At 36.0% G+C, this 22955-nt stretch overlaps 3 protein-coding genes across 4 annotated transcripts; 2 read left to right on the top strand and 1 right to left on the bottom strand.

Annotated features, from left to right (window-relative positions):
- The first annotated feature begins 2598 nt into the window (after nucleotides 1-2598).
- LOC106417777 (CASP-like protein 4A4) lies at nucleotides 2599-5917 on the top strand. The gene is made up of 3 exons (XM_013858526.3): nucleotides 2599-3787; nucleotides 4723-4858; nucleotides 4996-5917. Exons 1-3 carry the CDS (start codon nucleotides 3480-3482, stop codon nucleotides 5185-5187), a joined length of 636 nt encoding a protein of 211 aa, XP_013713980.1. The 5' UTR covers nucleotides 2599-3479; the 3' UTR covers nucleotides 5188-5917.
- A 6798-nt stretch (nucleotides 5918-12715) lies between these two features.
- On the top strand, nucleotides 12716-14774 carry LOC106418447 (heat stress transcription factor B-2b-like). The gene is made up of 2 exons (XM_013859162.3): nucleotides 12716-13479; nucleotides 13574-14774. Exons 1-2 carry the CDS (start codon nucleotides 13159-13161, stop codon nucleotides 14336-14338), a joined length of 1086 nt encoding a protein of 361 aa, XP_013714616.2. The 5' UTR covers nucleotides 12716-13158; the 3' UTR covers nucleotides 14339-14774.
- Nucleotides 14332-22369, bottom strand: LOC106418351 (protein unc-13 homolog). Of its 2 annotated transcripts, XM_048768343.1 has the most exons (26): nucleotides 21921-22369; nucleotides 21600-21664; nucleotides 21140-21377; nucleotides 20970-21036; nucleotides 20698-20845; nucleotides 20308-20475; nucleotides 19843-19941; nucleotides 19523-19732; nucleotides 19341-19442; nucleotides 18945-19169; nucleotides 18640-18717; nucleotides 18151-18237; nucleotides 17878-18063; nucleotides 17631-17786; nucleotides 17457-17549; nucleotides 17258-17329; nucleotides 16916-17033; nucleotides 16481-16653; nucleotides 16296-16380; nucleotides 16062-16196; nucleotides 15567-15673; nucleotides 15408-15485; nucleotides 15231-15326; nucleotides 15037-15132; nucleotides 14797-14971; nucleotides 14332-14622 (listed from the first exon to the last, which is right to left on the bottom strand). In XM_048768343.1, the coding sequence occupies exons 1-26, from the start codon at nucleotides 22093-22095 to the stop codon at nucleotides 14468-14470; spliced, it is 3387 nt and encodes a 1128-aa protein (XP_048624300.1). In that variant the 5' UTR covers nucleotides 22096-22369; the 3' UTR covers nucleotides 14332-14467. The 2 variants fall into 2 exon arrangements, with proteins under 2 accessions (XP_048624300.1, XP_048624301.1); XM_048768344.1 differs by lacking the exons at nucleotides 21600-21664; nucleotides 21921-22369 and having other exon boundaries at nucleotides 20970-21047; nucleotides 21140-21378.
- Nucleotides 22370-22955: the final 586 nt, after the last annotated feature.

Below are 22955 nucleotides of genomic sequence, written 5' to 3'. Positions count from 1 at the left end.
TTTTAAGTCTTCTACGCTAGTTTTCGAATAACTTGTATATTTAAGATCATAAGTAAGTTCAAGATATGTAAAACTCATATTTTCAAAATATGTTCTCCCTTAGTTTTATTAAATTTGACTAAGTTTTTCAACACAAACTTGTAAAAAATGTGATATACTTTGACTAGTTACTACTATTTTTTGTTTCCATCTCTTAAGTATTATTGTTATAGACACCAATGATAATTATTGTTATGAGTTGGAAGAAAGGTTAAGATGCTTCTTAAAATGTTGTATCAATATGAGGCTACCAACATTCTTGTTTATTAAGATGAGAAGAAGACCATTGGAGTTTATTATTGCATATGAGAGATTCAAAGATAAGAAAAAGACTATTGAAGTATATTATTTCATTGATTTGTAAATGTGTAAACACATTGTTAGCACATATATTACATCTTGGGAAACATTATTACTGATTTTACAAAAAATTTACAGCTAAAAGAGTAGACATGCAAATCACAAAACAGACCACAAACAAAACTATTATAGATCATTCCTCTACAAAGACAAGCTTGGACTCCACTTGATATGGAAGAAGACTTCGTCAGAAGACTTCCTGGAAGTCGTCTGGAAGACTTCCTGGAAGTCATCTGGAAGTTGTCTGGAAGACTTCGTGGAAGTCGTCTGGAAGACTTCGTGGAAGTCGTCTGGCGTATTATATTTTAGACGACTAACAGGTAAGTCGTCCCAGAAGTCTTCCAGATCTGAAAACCTATATATCAAATCCAGATCTGAAAAACCTGCATATTAAAAAACGTTCAAATGGCTTAAAAACAGAGAAAATAAGTGGAAGATTAGATAAATCTACCTTTATAGAACACACAAAAATACATATCTAAAACTAATAGATCTACCTTTAAATAAATAGAAGATGAGAACCATCTAATTAAAAACCTTCAAAAATAAAAGATAGATTAATGAGAAAGACATGAGACAAAACTGAAAAATTCATATAAAGTTTGGTGTTTTCAAGTCAAAGAGATTAGAGTGGTTTTGGAAAGTTTTAGTTTGGGAAAAAATTAAGAACTTTATACAACAGAAAGTTACAAAATGAAGAAAAATCAGACATAAAAACTTACCAAATCCCTCAGATCTGTTATGAAAGGGAGAGACATGGGAGAAGACTCCGTCAGACGACTTCCTGGAAGTCGTCTAGCGCATTATATTTTAGACGACTAACAAGTTAGTCATCCCAGACGTATTCCAGATCTGAAAAACCTGCATATCCAAATCCAGATCTGAAAAACCAGCATATCCAAAAACGTTCAAATGGCTTAAAAACATAGAAAATGAGTGGAAGATTAGATAAATCTACTTTAATAGAACACACAAAAATACATATCTAAAATTGATAGATCTACCTTTAAATGAGTGGAAGATGAGAACCATGTGATGAAAAACCTGCAAAAACAAGATAAATTAGTGAGAAAGACATGAGACAAAAACAATAAATTTATATAAAGCTTTAGTGTTTATAAATTCAAAGAGATTAGAGAAAGGTTGAAGATTTTTAGAATGGTGAACATTACATTTTTATTGCAGCCATTTGAGAGAATGAGAGAGAATGTGTAAATTTTTCTTTATATAGGGAGACAAAAAATCCAATTAAGTTAAATATTTTTGATTCAGACGACTTCATAGACGATTTACTTGTAGTCACCCAGAAGACTTTAATATTTTTAGCGGGAAACTAAAATATTTTTAGCGTAAAACTAAAATAGAAGACTTCCTAAACGACTTACTTAAACTTATAAGTAAGTCATCTGGTTTAAATTATTTAAGCGGAAAAATAATTTTTAAAAAAAAATTAGACGGGAATATTTGGACGACTTACATGTAAGTCGTCTGGTTTAATTTATTCACCAGACGACTTACAAGTTAGTCGTCTAGACCCTAAATGTAACCCCTAAACTTAATTTACTAACTAAACAATTCATAAAATCAAATTAAACATCAAAAGTGTTTACTATACACAAAAATAAACACTTATAGGTAAAAATTTAATTTTTATAAAAACATTCAAGCTTTCCAAAATCTAACCCTAAGAATACATACAAACTACAACATATGTTGTCAAACCATAAAACCAAAGAATATCATGATTAACTACTTTCACTTATCTATGCTGAAAATTATTCAATTTTATTATATCTTAATTTACATTACTTAAAACTGTTTATAATTACATGATTTTAATTTTTCATTTGTCAAAATATTTTTTTAAAAATTTAAAAATTATTTTTAAGATCAACTACACCAGACGACTAACTTGTAAGTTGTCTAGACGACTTCCAGCATCTCAGTCGACCCAGACGACTTATTGGAGCTATGTTTTTTTTGTTTGTTCACAAGTGGCTGGTTGTAGTTTCACAAGGCTTTTAGGTTAGTTTTGCATTTGATTCAAGTTTGGGTATACTTTTGCAATCAAAGTCAAGTTTTGAATCATATTTGGCAAATTCCCAAATAAGTATATATATATATACTTCTGTTCTAAAAAAAAAATTTAAAATTTTCACAGGTATTAAAATATATTAAATTTTAGTTAGTAATGCATCATTTTTTCTAATTAACTATTTTTAACAATTTTTAAACTAATATAGTGCCCTCATGATTATGAGGAAGGTAGAGGATATTGCGCACTACGAGGAAGTGACGAATTCTGAAATGTTCCCAACTTCCTACTATCTACTTATCTAGTATCGACTTTAGACCACAAATAAACATGTATATATATATATACTTCTGTTCTAAAAAATATATATAATTTTATAAATTAACCGAAAAAGGGAATAGGAATTCCTTACATACCTCGACTGAACAAAGTTTCTCAAATCAAACTACTCATAATTAGTTTCGTTCAACCCATTTCCCGGATGCATTCGATGCATTCCGCTAGATCGGATTCATAATTCTCGAGAATTGAAAACCGTTCTAATGCTTATGTAGCACAACACTATTTGAAGCTAATGAGGTAATGTATATTCTAGAAACGGCGAAAGCTACTACCAAACGTTGAACAAGACCCATAAACAACTTCTCTGAAACAACCCCATTTGGCCATCTCTATATTCTTCTACTGTCTATTTATAAAGTCTTTTTCGTTCTTACAAGTATCAAATGTCTGACCGAATGTAAACCATAGTTTTAATTAAATCCTCGGTAGACTTTATTCTGCGAGAGAAACCAAGTCATCAACGAGAAAATATAGATAATAAGCAATATTGGTCATACAAGTTAGTTACAACCATATATATTATAAGATTTTATCATGGAAGAAGAAAAAGAATGAGCGTTCTAACAAACTTTCGCTGAAACTTCATGTAAATCTTTAACTTAGAATCAACTAACTCATCAATATTTAATATATATTTCAAAGAAAGAGAAAACATACAAATTAATCAATTTCTCTTCAATAATTTTTGTGACACTCAAAGTTGATGAAAGATCACGTAGTGGTGTCGATCACCTACGGACCATCGTCGGAGGGTTCAGTGACGGCGTCGCCAATCTCTCATCAGGCCCCGTCAGTTCCGACGCCGTCTTCATTGGCATACTCCGTAACGCCGCCAGCATCGAGGTTTAGCTCACGGCGAGCGTCGGCTCATGTTTCCGGTTTGGTTCTCCGGTTTATAACTTTAGTTCTATGTTTTGTCGCTGCTCTTTCACTGGCAGTGAATGTTCATCGGCCTTCACAGAGACATCGGTCTCAGAGCTCCTCGAGTTTCGCTTCATATCCTGAACTATTGTAAGAACCTCATATTCTTTCAATATTTATTACTAATATTTTATAAAATTATTTTATATAGTATGATGTTTTTGTATTTTACTTCCATATAAGTTTCCAGACTTTTATCTAAAAATATATTATATTTATTAACTGTTATTTCACATTCGGGACTACTAATTAAAAAGCAGAAACTAAATAGTATACCAGGCAATTTTATTTACTAAAAAAAAAGTGAGATTTTTTAAAGTGTTCACGCTTATTAAAAATTCAATAAATGTTTATAATTTAAATTTTTTTTAACTTTATTATACATTTTCCAATAAATTATCACCAATAAAATTTAATAAATTCAAATATTTTCATTTAATGTTTTTTAAAAGTATAAAAAAGTACCTTAAACATATAGAAAATTTATCTTTGTAGAACAAGTAAAAAATCTAAAACATCTTACTTTCGGGAACGGAGGGAGTATATATTAAGGGAATGCAGATTGATTGTTAGTATCTATAAGTATATGAAGCTAAATATTATCCGAAATTTTTTATAAGTGTTTTTGGTACATAATATGTAATTAACTTTGACGTGTCGGATAATTTGGATCCATGACATGGAAATGGTTTAAAGATAGACTAATTGCAGTAAATAAAAATAACCATACCTTAGCCATTTTATTTGCAAAACATGACGATGGCATTTTATAAGCTATACTTGTCTAGTTTATCACTGTATTTTTTTTATTAAAAACATGATTTTTAGTGTACTTTAAAAAACAATTATATAACCTTTTCTGGTTTTAAAATATTATTACATATTTTATACTTCTCTGCGTGATTTTGTTTTGTACCTAATTTTTAAAGTAGTAAAAAGTTGTAATAAAAGAAACAATATATATATGTATATATATGTATATATATATATATATATATATATTTGACCAGAATATATATATGTAGGTATTGCTTTGGCGTAGCAGTGACAGGACTCGTGTATACATCTCTACAAACATTCAAAGGAGTTTGTGATATTACTCACAGAGGAATTCTAATCTCTGAGCCTCTCTCGGATTACATCAGTTTCATTCTTGATCAGGTACTCTTTTCATTATTATTGGCTAGTTAGATCCATATATAAAAGTGCTACATATAAAAGAATTGTATATATATAGAGACTCAATAGTAAACACTTTATAAAAAATTGGGATAATTTTTTTTGTAAAACTTAATCAGGTTATATGTTATCTACTAGTATCATCTTCTTCCTTGGCAATTGCGTGGATCCAACATGCAAACAGCGATTCGGTCAAAACACTTAGAAATAATTCCATTGTTTCAGCTTCAATGGCCTTCTCTGCTTTTTTGGTTTTGGCACTCTCGAGCCTCTTGTCTGGGTATAAGCTTTGCAAGAGATTTATGTGGTAATTAAGTCTTGTAAAGGATTTTTATATTCAAAATACTGTTTAATCTAAATAAGTAACATAATGACCATGTTTATTGCAATAGTTACGTGTTAATTTGCACATGCATGACCATTTTAATTTGTCTTCCTCGTACTTTTGTCAAAATTGTCACTAATTGGTAAAGGGTCCTTTAATATGCACAAAAGGGGGTTTTCATACTGTGGCAAAATCCAAGGCAGCTTCAGCATCTCTTATCTAACAATCGATACCAAGAGCATGTGTCTTTGAGTCACCAACAACATCTAATACCCACCCTAAGTCGATCATCATACCGGGACAAAGTCGAAAAATATTACATTATATACTTGAAAACTGTAATAGAGTAATAAATTACAAACCCTCTTACTTATATCATGTTTATATGTCAAAAAATGTTTTTGAACAACATAGTAGTGTACCTAAGAAACTCTCATTAGTGACGGGAAGAAGAGAAAGAACACAAAATCTAGCTATGAACATATGTTTTTAACAAATCACACATTCTACAGATCCCCAAAGTCTGTCCATCATTCTTCGATATACAATCGATGTACAAAACGCACTCCAGACCCAAAAAGGAGCATCCAAAAGCAGTTAAATGGATCCTCTGCTGTCTACGAGGCACAATGAAAAGGTGTATATGTTTTGGCAATGGAAAACTTGAGTTAAAATGATTACACGAAGCAGACTGCGCTGGTGATAAAGATTTAAGGAAATCAACTTTAGTATTTGTGACTACCGTTACTGGGAGAACTCTTTCCTGACAATCAAAGCAACAAAATTGTATTGTCTTATGGACAACTGAGGTAGAGTACATCATAGCTACTGAAGCATCCAAGATGTTATGGACGAACTTCTTGCTTGAGTTAGGAGTAAAGCAAGACAAGTATATTATGCTATGTGATAAATAGAGCCTTTCACTTAGCAAAGGAATCAACCTTGCACTCTCGTTCAAAGCATATAGATATCTGAAATCATTGAATCTGAAGAGTTCTTGAAGATAAGCTCTTATGTCTCAACAAGGTATACAATGACAAAAACTGGTCTAATATTATGACCAAAGTAATACCAACCAAGAAGTTTGAAGATTTTTGTCGAGGCACCGGAATGGTGACAGTTTTGGGCTAAGTCGGGAAAAGGAAGATTTGTTGAAGAATCTCTCATTAGCCCAACAACAAATCTATGCATAATCAAGTCTTAATCCGAAAGTCCAAGAAGAAAAAATATCTAGATAATCATGTGAATAAGGATGAGAAAGTATTCTACAACTAGCCTATAGTTGCTTTTCACTAGTAAAAATAGGAGTGTTTGTAACTCTTGTAATCATCAATCAAAAACAAAATGTAAAAATATGGGTGTTGCTTAGTTTAGTTGAAATAGTTACTTCATTTAATTTAGTAAGTCCAGTGCAAGGTGAAGAGACTAAGAGGATCTTGTTCTCTATGCCGACAAATAAGGCCCCTGGTCCAGATGGGTTCCCAGTTGAGTTCTACAAAGTAGCTTGGTCAGTGGTAGGAAAGGACTTCATAGTGGCTGTCCAGTCCTTCTTGTTTGGCTTACTGCCTAGAAGTACCAACGCGAGTTTGCTATCTTTGATTCCTAAGACGACAGAGGCAGAGCGTATGACAGATTACAGGTATATTGTGTGTTGTAACGTAGTCTACAAAGTCATCTCCAAAATCATTGTGCGGCGACTTAAAGATACCCTCCCCGCTGCTATCGAGATTAATCAATGTGTGTTTATCAAGGGCCGTCTACTTCTTGAAAGTGTTCTCCTTGCCACCGAACTAGTTACGGACTATCACAAGCCATGCGTTTCATCCCGCTCAGCGGTTAAGATAGACATCTCTAAGACTTACGACATTGTCCAGTGGTCCTTCATTGAAGTTGTACTTCGGGCTATGTGATATCCAGATTCATTCATTACTTGGATCATGCGATGCGTAGATACAACCGCCTTTTCTGTCTCAGTTAATGGTGACCTTGAAGGCTTCTTCTCTAGTGCAAGGGGTATCAGACAAGGTTGCTCGCTATCCCCGTACTTGTTTGTTATCATCAGTAACATCTTTTCGAAGCTACTGAATTCTGCGGTACTGAACAAACATATTGGCTATCATCCTCTCCGTGCGTCCCTAAAGTTGACCCACCTAAGCTTTGCTGATGACATAATGGTGTTTACTAATGGTACACCATCATCCCTAGAGGGAGTTATGGAGGTATTTGAGGTGTATGCTAGGGTCTCAGGTCTCTGCATAAACGTAGCAAAGTCAAGGGTCGACAAGCAAAGACTTCAAGACAAGGCGGTCTCAGCGGGATTCACTATATCTGGTCTTCCTGTCAAGTATCTAGGGCTTCCATTGACAACAAAAACTATGACGAGGAATGATTATGAACCGCTGCTGGCAAAAATTAAGTCTCGGTTTCAGAGTTGGACTAGTAAAGCTCTCTCATTTGATGGGCGGCTTATGCTTATAAAGTCAGTTATTGCTAACACAACTAATTTTTGGTGCTCTGCTTTCTGCTTGCCAAAGGCGTGTATGGAAGATATTGATAGCTTGTGTTCAGCGTTTCTTTGGAGTTGATCTCCAAATGACTCGTCTAAAGCAAAGGTAGCGTGGAAAGAGGTATGTAGTCCGTTAAAGAAGGGCGGTCTGGGCATCAGAAGTATAGCTGATGTTACTAAGGTATTCTCTCTTAAACTTATCTGGAGGCTGCTTAGTGAATCACATTCTCTTTGGGTTGATTGGATGAAGCAGTACATCTTGCGCAATGAGTCCTTTTGGGACGTAAGCGATACTGGCCTAGGATCTTGGGTTTGGCAGAAGCTTCTCCAGCTGCGGCCTTTAGAAAATAGTTTGTGCGTATGGAAGTTCACAATGGTCAGAGGGTCCGGTTCTGGACATACATATGACATCCAAGAGGTAGACTGATTGAGATTGTAGGTGAGACGGGAACGCAAAAACTTGGAATTGCCATGCTGATCAGTGACGTAAGGAATGATGTAGGATGTTGGACATTCAGAAGACGCAGAGACAGACAGATACGTGAACTTATTAATATGATTGAAAATCATCAGATGGGAGATAATCTCCACTCTCCTGATGTAGTCATGTGGAGAAAGAATGAGACTGAATATTGCAAGTATTTCTTCACTGCAGAGACATGGCAGAGGATCCGTGTCCATGGAACTCTCAAGGAATGGAGTAAAGTTGTGTGGCTCCAGCTGGGCGTTCTGAGGTTTGCGTTTATAACCGGGTTGGCGATAAAGAATAAGCTTTCCACCGGCGAACGTACATGAGCTTGGGGTCAATCGCAAGGATGTCTCCTTTGTGGAGAGCCTAATGAAATAAGAGATCACTTGTTTTTTGTTGTGTCCCTACACATACACCCTATGGCTTGAAGTTGTTGGTACCTTGCTGGGGAGACCTCCTGATCCTGATTGGGAAAGCACTCTTGATCTCCTTACTACCCATAGATATGGGCGTCTTGAATATTTGTTGGTGAGGCTGGTCTTTCAAGCTGCAATATATGTAATCTGGAGGGAAAGAAACGATCAGACGCATCTAAAGAAGCCAAAGCAGCCGAGCCAATTGGCAAGGATTGTGGACAAAACTGTGAAAAATAAAATCACATCTACAGGATATGCGAAGAAGCTACGTCTGAGAGAGCTAATGCAAGTCTGGTTCCTAGCTCATACATAGTCCATAGTTCTATTTTGCTCCAAAGTTAAAGTTGTACATAAACATTATTTTAGATAATGATTAATAAATTTAACATTTCAAAAAAAAAAATACATTAAGAAAGAGTTCTAAAAAAATTTAATGAGAGTCTCTCCGAATACAAAGTTTTTGTAGAGAATCTATTTTCTAATATATGAAAAGTATCTTAAACATTAGTAATCTACTTCTCATCTTAGGTGCACAAATAAATATTATTAGGTAGATTTCCTAACAATGACTTGGAGATGAGTTTTGGGAGAACCAATATTTATCAATTCTGTGTTCAAGGATTAAGAGAGGGCCACTTAACTATTGACATTGTGAACATCTTGACTCACCTTTAGCCTTTAATCTTTCTAGTTTCATTTTTGTTTAGCTGGTGTGTTTTTAGTATTCGACTGGTGTTTCATTTATTATTTATCAGTTATATCTTGCTTAACATGATTAGACATTCTATATAAATCCAAAAATCTGAACTAAAATTGGTTCAGTTGTCCAAAAATATTTGAACCCAATCCTGACCAAATTTTTAAGATATGTGATATAAAGTATTTAGATGGATTTAAATCTCTAAAATCTAAAAAATTGGATCCAGTGAAAACAGACAAGAATTCGAGCCAAATATTGGACGTCCATGTTTGATTAGTGAAAAAGTTTAGTTGAATGCAGTATTTATTACTCACTTGGACGTGTCAGTTCTGCATTTCCACATTTCGAGGTCAAACAAACTCATATCAAATGAATATAGAGAGATGTAATCATTTCATTCTAAAAGTAGAATAAAAAGTTAACATTTCTATATATTTTATTTTATAATAGGATACTTATATTCCTTGTTCGGAAACTCGCTAGGCGTAACGCGTGCGGCGCATCCGGGCCTAGCGAGTTACCAGAAAAGCGGGGAAAAATCGGGGAGTACACGGGGCGGAATTTTTGGTATTTTTATATGTATAATACTTCATTTATATGTATTTATGTATAATACATGTTAAAGTTACACATCAAACATATATAATACATGTTCCAATGAGATTTTGTTAGTTTTCAATGTCAGGGTTTTCAAAGAAAATGAGGAATTTTTTGTATAGGGAATAAAGTTTGGGAGAAGATTGGGTTAATAATTGGTTTGGAGATTGGACGATGGCAAATAGATGTGTTTAACAAAAAATTGGGCCAAACTAAAATATATACATGAGGAAGTGACGTGTTGGGGCCAAGCGTTTTTGCTTATTAAACGGACGTTTTATTAATTCCACGGCATTACGCGTCCGTTGTGCGGTTGAGCGTAGAATGAAACGAATTGAACCATTTCGCCACGGTTACCTTCCGCTTTACGATTACTCGCCCGATTAATCGGCTAGGCGGCCGATTTTTAGAACAAGGCTTATATTATAGAATTACGAATAAATTTAACTATATAATAGAATTACTCTATTTTAAAATAAATTATCGAAGAAAAAAATTGTTTCATTAATGTTCTTATTTTGAAGCCTAAATCCATTGCAAAAATTACTTTCAATGCCTAATATAGATGCCCAAATTAATGAAGTAACTATTTCAACCAAATTAAGCAACAACAAGTCGGTTCAACATTTCAACTAAAAAGTAAAAACATATATAAATGGTCAGAAACAAAGTTAAATGTTAGCTGCTAGAACTAAAAGTGTTTATATTTTCATCAATATTAAATCCAAGTATTTATTCGTACATTATTTTCCGTAACTAGAAGTTATACAAAAGGTTTCCACAAAAAGGGTTAAATGTTGTTTGTTCTCTCTCTCTCGATCTTTCACAGAGATGAGATGAGAGAAACTTCTATGTAGATCTTGGATTAAAACTTTTTGTTTGTATATTTTCGGATTAGCCGATTAAGTTTTCGTTTAGGCGATGTTTCTTTTCGCGATGGCGATTTTGTTGTGTTCTTCGATACATAACAGAGTTTTGCTTCAGTTTCTTTTCTATCTTTCTCTGTCTTTTTGGATCATTTATAAAGTTTGAGTTTAGCTTTCCACTTCGTTTTTCATGTTTATCCCGTAGAATTCTGGATAAAGTTTTTTTATTCATCGTTCACTCTGATCTCTTATCTAGGAGAATCAGTCTTCGCACTTTAATCAGACGTCTTTGGCGTCAAGAAGAGCTTCTCTGATGGAAGAAAGATGAGTTTAGATGGATGCTTCGAATTTAGAATGAAGAGGATTCAGAAGAGCTGGCGTTCTAAAGGCCGCCCGGCAAAGGATCTTATCTCATCTCGGATTGAGCTTCCTTTGGTATAATTTCGGTGATTCAAAGTTCCTTTGCTCAGGTATTCACGGCTTAAATGGAAGGCCTTTTGGTGTCGGAGATCTTGCGGCGGAGAGATAAAGTTCATAAGGTGTCGTTGGGAAGGTTGGACGGTGGAGAGATTCTGCGGTGCGGCCGAGAATGCCGTTTAACGCATGGAAGACACGTGTCCAAATGATGCGGATTCAGATGGATAGTTCACTAACACGTGGTTTGACATCTAGATGTTTCTATAATTGGACTTGTAATGTTTTAATTTTACTGGACCTCTCTACTCTTGTATTTCTGGTACCAAATGTATCTCAGCCCAATGGACTTAATCAATGGAAAATTGGGTTGACAAAAAAAAAGGGTTAAATGTTTGTAGTCAATATGTTCCCGTTCTACTTTTTTGGCAAATATTTATTTTCTCTTTGTAAGGTTTGAACTTGGATTTGTAACCTATAATCAAATCCTTACGTACAAAACACCATACTAGTGCTAAATCTAAGGTTTTATTTATTTATTCAATAAAATGTAGTAAAATATTTACATCTAAAAATATTAAAATAGCAACATAATTTACAAACGACCAATAACACATGACTTTATCTAATTAAAAATCAGTTATTCAATATAATAATAAATACTTGAATTTAGTATTTATGGAAATACAAACATTTTTAATTTACAAGAGACGTGAAAAATTTGTCAACCTATTGTAGACTTTTGAATCATTCATTTTTTTCTCTTGGCCTTATATCAGTTTTCTTGTAAGAATATATAAAATACCAATGCTATAGAATTTTTGGGTCAAGTTTTTATTTAAAGAAACTAAAGTTATACATGTTAAGTATACAATTCAAACTTTTGACTTTGAATATCCCTTATACTTTAATTGCAAAATAGTATAACATGTTATTTATATTGAGTATTATCATTATAATGATTCTTAAGGTCTTTAACAAATATGTTGATATATTAGATATATATATATATATATATATATTGCATTTTTCATTAAATTAACTATAAAACTAATTAGTAATCTACAAGAAAATATTATTAACTATATTTTTGACCAAAACTTGAAAATTGTTTATTTAGGAAAATTGCTCTTTCAACTAATAGAAAAGTATATTGGAATATATAATTAATTAATTTTGCGTTAAATTTTTAAAATAACACTTATTTTAAAACGAAAATTTTACTACACAACAACAGTTAAACTGAAATGGAAAGAAGCATTTCTTTTTACTAATATTTTTTTCCTTTTCCTACGAATAGTTTAGTTTGCATGATAGAAAATGGAGTTCTTTGTTCATGTAACATCACAAAAAAAAAACAAGAGAGTCAAATAAGGATATTAAACTCGACTCCGAAACTTATTCCACTAACATTAACTATAGAATATGTTATCACTTTAGCAGTATCGTATTTAACGTTTCGTGGAATGAAAAGGTCATAAAGAAAATTGAAGAAACTTCTGGAAAGAGAGAGAGAGAGAGAGGAGGCCACATACGCTCTTTCTTCTCGCACATTCCTATACTCTTTCTTTCTTGTGGACCCCCTTCACTTTGTTAATTACTATACTACCCTTTTCTTCCTCCATCTCATTTCTATTTTTTAATTTTTTTTTTCTTTCTTTCCTTCTGGAACTTCCGATCTGTTGTCTCGCTCTCATATCTCTCTCTCTCTCTTTCTTATCAATCCGTATATGCCCGAACCTTCTAGAACTTATAAAGACAAGAACTCTCCGCAATCTCTCTCTCTCACATGTTTGAGATTCGTCACGGACTCTGTCTGGATTGTACCAATCTCCTTGTTGGTTGGTGAAAATAGATTTGTCTTTCTTTGCAGAGTGTTTAATGTGTCTGTGAATCTATTTCATTTGTTCACAATCTAATCTTCAATTTGCGCATTGGGAGAGGTCTGAACCGAGGAAAAAGTTAGGCTTTTGTGCGGATCTAAAACTCATGCCGGGCGAACAAACCGGAGAAACTCCAACGGCTGCCGGAGTTGGCGGCGGAGGAGGTGGTTGTAGCGCCGGGAACAGTGGCGGAAGCAGTGGATGTGGCCCTGTCGGTGGAGGAGATTCACAGAGGTCTATTCCGACGCCGTTTCTAACTAAAACGTACCAGCTCGTTGACGATCCGGTTTACGACGATCTGATCTCGTGGAACGACGACGGATCAACGTTCATCGTGTGGAGACCAGCTGAGTTCGCCAGAGATCTTCTTCCTAAATACTTCAAACACAACAACTTCTCCAGTTTTGTCCGTCAGCTCAACACTTACGTGAGTTACTTCTTTTCTTACCATTTTTTGTTTTGTCTGAATCTTGCTATCGGTTTAGATAGTGATTCTGGTTTTTTGGTTTAATTCGGTTTAGGGATTTCGAAAAGTAGTTCCGGATCGTTGGGAGTTTTCTAATGATTGTTTCCGGAGAGGCGAGAAGATCCTCCTACGTGATATCCAACGCCGGAAAATCTCTCAGCCTGCCATGGCCGCCGCTGCTGCTGCAGCTGCAGCGGCAGCTGTTACCGTTGCTGCTGCTGTTCCGGCCGTACCCCACGCTGTCTCTCCGTCCAACTCTGGAGAAGAACAGGTGATTTCGTCTAACTCATCACCTGCTGCTGCAGCGGCTGCTTCAGGAGGAGGAGGAGGACAGGTTGGTGTTGTTCTTCAGAGGACGACGAGCTGCACCACCGCGCCGGAGCTGGTTGAGGAGAACGAAAGGCTGAGGAAGGAGAATGTACAGTTGAGTCAAGAGCTGACGAAGCTCAAAGGGTTGTACTCGAACATCTACACGCTCATGTCGAACTTCACGTCTGGTCAAGCTGATTGTGCACCGGAAGGGAAAGCGTTGGATCTAATGCCTGAGAGGATGGGTGAAGATATGGCAACGGCTTCTGGAGTAGAGACAGGGATTGGTCTGAAGCTAGATGAGGATCTGACGCCGAGGCTGTTTGGGGTTTCGATTGGGGCGAAGCGAGCTAGGAGAGACGAGTTGGTTACTGCAGAGGAAGAGGATGATGAGCGACGAGAAGGGAGTAACCAAGAGGGAGGAGAGCAAGGCTCTGATGTTAAGTCGGAGCCTATGGAGGAGGATAACTCTGATGAGCATAATGGGCCATGGCTTGAACTCGGTAACTGAAAGAAAGTTTCCATTGAATAGACAAAGCTAATGAGCTGACAAGAACAGAAAACTGAAGCAGTGAGAACAAAGACTCTGAATGTTTCAAGAAAGATTCATTTGTTTTAGGTACAAAAAACGCAGATCCTACTACCATCCTGAGTTGTTCCTGATCTCTGATGTTGCGTCTTGAATCTTCTTCTTGAAGGAACTGAAACTACTCTGGCTCGTCTGGCTCCAGCGGGTGGATGTGCTTCTCACGATTTCAGATAAGGCAGGGAGATTCGATGTTGGATCTTCATACTCTGCACAAAACCAGTGTTTCTTTTTAGTTTAATGTCAATGTTTGTTATAGAATCATTACGTTCTTTTAGATCAGAACAACTGTAGTCTACTTGTATGATGATGATGATGAAAATTGTTATTTATAAATGCTAATAAAAGATGGTTCAAGTCATGTGCTGTTTCACGGTCTTTACCTGATGACATAGGAAACTCGTACTGTCGCTTTAAAAATTTGGAGGCGGTTCGGTCTTTCTTGTGGCAAAGAACTCTGACTAGTGTCTGTGCGTCCTCCAAGCGCCGTTGCTCTGAACTCACTCCCATGTCAATCAGCTCGCTCGCAGTCATTAGCATCTGTATCAGCATTTCACTCTGCCACCGAAAGATGTTAGTAGGGAATAACTAACTAGATCTGAAAGTGGAAGAAAGATATATACCTCTAAAGAGTACAAGTCGAGGATCTCTTTAGCCTGTTTTGCTTCTTGCTCAACTAGGGAACGAGGAAGACCTTCTCCATCAGCGATGAAGAACTCCTACCAGAATGCATAGCAAAGGTCAGTGAACTTCCCATAGATACCTAATTCCAGCATAATAGTACAGAACTTCAAAAATAGGAATGCACACTACTAACCTTCAAAATACTGAGATCTTCTTCCATCAAAGGGATATCTGAATCCGAAAATGCACGTGTTGGACCTCCATCAAGTAGTACTCGAACATAAGCTTCCTGTGTAAGAATAAGGTCTTAGTAAGTTGGAAGTTTTCTTACTTGTACAAATATGTGAAAAGGTTCAAGAAGTGTTGTTACCAACGCGGATCTGCAGATGCTTAAAACCACCATGTCTCGCGAGTCTTCGTAACTCAAGCTGCATACGTTGTCAAGCACCTGTGCAAATGCATTTGTCAATGTAAGTTCATGCTTAGTAGAAAGGGGTGAATCAGAGAAAGAGATGGATTTTTTGTTTACGGTATCAATGTGAGGGAGTAATCTTTCCAAGCGGGCGCCTTCGACCGTGCCATTGTACAACTGTACTAGGAACATATCTCTCAGATCCCAGAATATCACTCTTGCCCCTATTAACAGAGTACCAATCAATTCAGAAAGCAAGCAAGATAAACTGAGTTCTTTGTCCTCTTTAACGCAAACTCTTAAAGTGATAAGATCCATTAAACATCACTGTCATCTTCAGGTGATACCAGTAAAGAAGAAATGTGTACGTATGGCTCATTCATGAGTATCTTAGATAATGGCAGATAAGTTTCTAACACATCTTATTTGTACGTCTGCAAGATAGTATAAAAATGCTATTCTATCGTCTTTGTGAGTAAGAAAATTATTCAATCAGACAATTAGAATTCTGACGCTTAAGGTTGCAGGGAACTGGTTCAGTTTGGACACTTTTTCAGTTTCTCTCAAAATCCAAAGTACTGCAGATGAACATGAGACTTTCTATAAGCTTACCAATTAGGTCACGGGTTTTAGTTATGCAATTGGCATTGGTTTCCCTGAGGCTGTCATAGGTGGTAGCAAAGAGTTCATCAACAGCTTCACTATGCGTCAATGAATTCTCCTCTTCTGCTTCGTCAGTCTCGATATCTATCATACAAATCAAATGGATCCACCAATGCACATTTCAACACCCGGCAACAACCAAAAAGAAGACAAAAAGTTCCAGTCCCTGACGGATGAGCTTACTTGATCTCTTGTCAAGAGAGGATCGGACAAGTGTCAAAGATTTCCTTATGCCATCTTCTATTGCACTGATTTGTTTCTGAATATACTGGTTTCATCAACACAGAACAGACAAAGAAAAAGTCGTTTTGTTTAGTTTTCACAGAGAAAAAAAATACAAAGGTTTTAGCTTGTAAAGAGAAACTTACGCAGAGTGTATTCAATCTTATGCAGAGTTTCGGTATTGTCAGTTCATCCAATTTCGTAACCATTTTATTATCTGGCTCTGCAAACTCGAGCGACTTTCTCTTCATTGCTGGCATAACACCCTCTGTGAATCGAGTCAAAGGAGGGGCTGCCGGATATAGAAGCTTCTTGTCAACTGCAGACACACGCTTACTGTTAGTATTGAAACCGTTAGGCTGTTATACGTATATATATACTCAGATGTTAGTCTCAAGCAATCCCCAAAACAAAGAAACACCACATAAATATTCTACATGTTGCAAGTACTACCAGACACATAAAAGCCTGGTCAAGCATGTGTCTCTGGATTCTGACATCACTTAAAAGAGTTTTACAATAAAAATTCCATGGTACAAGACTCGGTAACAACTGTATGAAGATGTGGAGTTGGTCAGTACCTAGTTGGTCGTAAATTCTCTGAAGATAAGTATCCAAGCTATGGTAAATTATCGAGAGAAGAGCTTGAAGATGTGTGATATCAACGGGCAGATGTAAACCAAACAGCTGAGACACAGTCTGCAAAGAAAGTGAAATGAGAAACTAAAAATTGAAAATAAATAATGCAGTGCTAACAATAAATGTAGACAGAATCATACTACCAGTAAAGCAAGTACTTAAACAAAACCAACATGTAATTCCAGAGGCAACGAAAACTCGTTTTATATGTATGAGGCTGCTCTTAAGCTACTACAGTTAGCACACTATTCCTCATAATGGATGTCATGAGAATATAAATATACCTCTTCTATGATCCTGAATATTTCAACGATTGATGGAGCATGTCTTTGATGAACTGATACAGGCTCCCACTCCTGCTTATAGAAAAAACATTATAATTTCTCAACACTGACCAGATGAGGTTTAAGTGATCTATTAAATAAGTTCCCCTATGACCAAAACCGCAATAAACATGTAAATATTATGCGAAGAATATATAACCTCAATTTCAAAAGCTCGCCTAGTCCATTGCAAGATATGATCATGTTGAGATATAAGCCAGTCCAGCATTACTGGTTTGACAGCCTTTTCTATCTGCACACAAACCATAAAACTGAGAACTGATATAGTTATGTTCTGAAACTCAATTCATACAAGAGCTATCTTTTCAGTAACCTCGTAATTCTTCAACTTGTGAAGGTAAGGTTTGTGCAACTTGGATTTGCTATGACAATTATACAGTTGAGTTAACGCTTCCTCTAACATATAAGCAGCAGGAACTACTTTCCTAACATCACCAGAGAGGGATGAAACGCCTTCTAGAAAAGGCGTCTGTTCCAGTAAAAAAAAAAGATCAATTATAAATACATATACCAGAGACAAACTATAAACTCTTTAAGTACTGAAATGCTTAGAGACAAACCAGTCTTTCTCCATAAAACCGATGCAGCAGCATGGCCGAGATCATCATACATTCAGGTAACCATTTGGAAAAAACTGGGACAAACTCATTGATCTCTGCCTTTGCAATGACACTCAGTTCATTTGCAAGCAGAGCTAGAGCATGCGTGCGCTCACCATGAGATTTCACATACGCAAAATGTGCAGCCTGGGAGGGGAAAAATATCGATTTAAGAATATGCATACATGATATAACACAATATAGCAATAGGAGAAAACCAAGATAAAGGCTCACCCTGGCACATGCGCCTTTTATAGAATTCTGAACATAGGACTGTATCTTATCACCAACATCATCACTCAATGTGTCTAGCTTGATAAGCTGCAAGAGAAATTAATATCGTATCAACAATGATCACTGGAGCATTCCTCCACATCACAAGCCCACACTAGATAATGCATTTCTTCTTTCTACACTCAGCTAAAAATGTTTTTCATTACAACCTAACACTTAATGCATAAAACGTATAGTTATGCCAAAAAAATGTCTAGACATGGCTAGTTAATTGTACTGCAGAAAAGCACATGAAGTTACGCAAATGTTAATATCAAAATGAAAAAGGTAATTAAAACTGCAAGTAAGGGCCCAGTAAGGAGAATTATGCATGCAGCACTTTTCTAAGACATGTGAGCTTCAACTGGATATAAATAATTTGGAAAAGGCAAAAGAAAAGGTTGTTGAAAAATGGAAATGGATGTAGTAGCAAACAGAAGAAATGCCAACCTCAGTTCTCATACAGTCAGCTGGAGGAAGTCCAACCGTTGATGCCAAGCTGACGAGCATTCCAAAATCACGAGGTTTCTGAGGAGACATAGAAGATCAAGAAACTTATACAAGAGAGATGGATACGGGTATTTCATTTGAGAAAATAGGAAGTAGCAAAAATAAATCCAGCGATCTTGATTACCAGGAAAAATAGCAACTTACACGCTAACCAGATATACATATAAGAGTCTTAGCCAGAAAATTTGAAAAGAATACGCAAAATTATGTACATATTCAGACGTTATAACAGATCGAGAACTGACCTTACCAAAGTGTAGATGGTAGTCCTGAAGTTTGTCATCACACCAAGCACTAGCTGAAGTGAAAATTGCCTTGGAGACACTTAAGTGTATGTCAGCTCCAATGGTTTGCCTCGAACATACTAGACGACTTAAATAAAGATCTTCCTTCGGGTTGCCCTCTTCAGTAACTTTCTGTAACTCCTGAATTGCGCTTCCTAGAAGAGAAGGTTCACCTGTGCTCACAAACTTCACAGAAATGGAGTAAATGTTGTGGCTCCCTTAAACTCTCGTCTGGTATAAATTATAAATGCAACATTCATGCAACGGCAGCGAGAATCAAATAGCAAAAAGAACCCATCCATACATGTAAAGGCAGATGACTAAACAATAAGTAAACCAATTGAGGTAAAGGCATACCTGTTGAAAGAGAACCCATCCATATATTGCATTATGTAGGTTCTCAGTTATGCCCAATGTCGACCAAATTGATTTCATATGGAAAAGCATTGATGAGGCATCCTGATATGCATTTGAAGTGAGCCACAAATTTGCGTGTGACAAATGATAAGATTTAAAAAACAAGAAGTAAGAAAATCTACCTCTATAAGTTGACCCTCGTCAAGAACATCAAATACGCCAAACAACAATTTCTCATAGAGTCTAATGTTTAAGTGATATATAGCAGTCCAGTAATAAGTTTCTTCTTCAATTCCACATCGCCCTGGTAGTGATGACAACTTTGATGCCACATGCCTTATAGAAGATAGAACATCAATCCGCAGTGAAGAAGACATTACAACGTCCCATTCCTATGCAGCCAAAATAGTTTTAGATTCAAGAAAGATAAGTCTGTTAAGTCATTTCACCAGATGAGAATTTTCTGGCTATGAAACACATAAACCACAAATATAAAACTCACCTTTGATTCTCTAATCGTTGCAAGGCATTTTCTCAAAGTTGCTCGTTCATTTTTCTCCAGGCCACGTGAGAAACAGAGAGCTTCTTCTAGTAGGTTAGCCTATGTTGACAGTAGAAAAAAGCACTTAATTTAATGGCCTGAAACAAGCACTCTTTCATTGTCTTTCCAAGATACTGAGTGCACAGAACAGCAGGGTGATGAAGAAGTCAATTCAATATGCAAGGGACACAAAACCACAAAAGCAGCATCTGCCTAGTAAACATGTTACGTTTTAACTTTAACTTAGTCTAACTTTAGGTATTTGTTTCTAAAAGAGCAATAAGAAAAACATTTCATCGCACAGCACCAGGATGAATGATAACTAGACTTGCATGATATTATAGTAAATCAATATCAAACCAAAAAACAAGAAATATATGTAACATCTCAAGCAGTTTCAAAAGGAGATATGAAGCTAATGATCACCTGTCTAGTCTTCCACTTGATGTAGAGTTTTTCATTAGGAAAATCTGATTTGAATATACCAACCAAAAGCCCCAATGCTAACTGTGGAAGATCAATTTGTTCACCTGTCCTCAGTTGAGCCAATTGTACCAGATTTCTTCGTATGCATGTATCCATCTTTGATGAAATCTATTAAAGCAATAACAAACACTGATTAAAAACATGCTCTACAGTAGCACATGTGATCTAAGTATCTAACTTAAGTACATTTGAGAAATGGAGTTGCTAATTCTCAGTTAGATTAAAAAGTTTCTTTGTATAACCAGAAGACCTTCTCTACTACAACTACGTCAGATATCTACTGGTTCCCTAGGACGTATCATATTTAAATATATTAAATATATAGCTTGCCTGCATCTGGACACGGATCATGTTGATGACCTCTGAGTGAGCATTAGAGGTCTGAGGCTGTAGCTGTGGTTTCTCCTTTCTCTTCAAACTTAACAAAAGCTTTGAGCCCTTTTCCATCTTTCTTCTCTGAGTAGGATATGCATCAGCACTGTTCATGACAAGCCCATAAGAATGTGCAGAAGAAAGAAAAACAACACAGATCGATCCGCAAAATAGATGGAGGTCTGAACCGAATATACATATATGAAGGAATAAAGAAAGAGGGCAAGTACCTTGAAAGCAACATAGACGCAATCATTAATTCATAAGCAGCTTCTCGCAAATCATCATCCGATAACCCTTCAAAATTCCTAACACCATGTATCAGTTCACTCAAAAGATGGAAACTAACTTAAATCAAGATTCAAAAGGAAACGCTAGGACAGAATGTCAAATGAAATACCTGTTCTCAAGGGTGGCAAGCCGAGAGGGATGATTTTGATAGGCTTCATGGGTTTGATGTCAGGTGTTTCCTCATTAAATGTGTAGTCTATAGGTGAAGGAGTATTAGAAGAATCAACGTGACCATTGTTGCTGGAGTTTTCAATGTTAACCGGTTGGGGAGGTGAACGACGAGGAGGAGAACCTGCTGCATCTGGACTCGATACAAGAAAATAGGAATCTCTAGACTCAGAGTGAATCTGCAAATAATTACTTTAAACGGTTATTATCAACAAAAGGCATTGGTGTTTTACATCAACAGCTTAAGCCACATGAATCATCACTGATCTACCTACAAATAATGATACAATCTATTTGCAGTGTTTACTAGTCAAACTAGGTAGATGTCATTTAGAATGCAGTTTTTATCAGCTCAAAGATGAATTTAAAGACACCAAACAAAGAATAATCAAGTTAGTTACCGTAACGGGGTATGAGGACTCAAAATTGTATTTCTTTGTGGCCTTGGAGACATCAACTACACCACCTGTGGAGTGTTTCAGCAACAGGTTATATATATAAATTGATGATTCGGATGGTTGCTGTTAAAAGAAAGCTTTCCTCATTACCCATATCAGACGGAAAAAGTCCACAAATAAATGATCTATTTCGCTAAGAACTAAGAACAATATGGGACAAGCTTAACTCATTTTTGAAAACAGACACTAACTAAGGATGTGCTGTGTGTGTCCTCAGCGAAAAATATATAAGTTTGAAATTTCCTTCAGGACATGTAAGCTGACCTGATTTCACGCAATCCAAGACGTAATCGGCGCTGAGAGCATCCAAATCAGCTGGAGAGAGAGAGGCAGATGAGGAACCAGAATGGGAACGAAGCTCCTTTACCAAACCCGAAGACATAAGAAACTCCATGAGCTTGCGTCGATCGTTCCTGTAACGCTCCAACAGAGAGTTCATCCTCGCACTCAAAAACGAAAACAAATCGGTTCTTAGATCTTGAAATTGACGAAGGGAGGCTTCTTTAGCGAACTTGGGTGTCCTCTCCCATGGAATGGAAATCAAAGAAGAAAGAGGAGGAGCTTCGGGAGGTTTTGGGGTGGGGAGGCGCGGAAAAAGCACGCACGAGTAGTAATGATCAGAATTGACCAAAACGTCCTTACACAAAGATTCTTTTCATATTGATTTACCCATCTATCTGACTTTTGTTTTGGCAACTCCATTAATGCTGCTTTTGAAGAATTCAAATTAACATAACGACGACACACTTCTTTGACCAACAACGACGTCGTTTATGTTTTGGGTGGATCTTGATCCTCTAGCAATGTCCATAAGACAAGGAACTATGCTCATTTGGCTATAAAACCCTAGACATATCTTTGTATAAATAAAAGAACACCTCTCTTTAGCAAAAGATCTCTTTTTCTCTATTTTAGACTTAGAACACTTCTTACAAAGGGGTTTATGGATTACTAGATTTATTTACACTTGTAATCCTACATATAATACAATCTTAAATCAATAAACTCTTTTGATGTTCATTTCTCATTTGATTCTTTTAAGATTTCTCTTAAACTTCAAGAATCTAAGCTTTTATTTTTAGATTCTTTATTTGATTGATTCCAACAAACATCACAAAGATAAACACCATTTTTTGATCAAACAATTGGCGCTAGAAGGAGGGGGGCTTGAATAACTATCTTGAAATCTATCAAACTTGAGAGAAAAAAAAAAAAAAAAAAAAAAAAAAATCTTCCCATGAAAGCTTGATTTCTGATGTCGCGAAAAGATCCACCGAGGAGCCCAAGACACTCAGGTCG

The sequence above is a fragment of the Brassica napus genome, chromosome C9, assembly GCF_020379485.1.
Source record: "Brassica napus cultivar Da-Ae chromosome C9, Da-Ae, whole genome shotgun sequence".
NCBI lineage: Eukaryota > Viridiplantae > Streptophyta > Magnoliopsida > Brassicales > Brassicaceae > Brassica > Brassica napus.
This window is presented reverse-complemented; position numbering and strand designations above follow the sequence as displayed.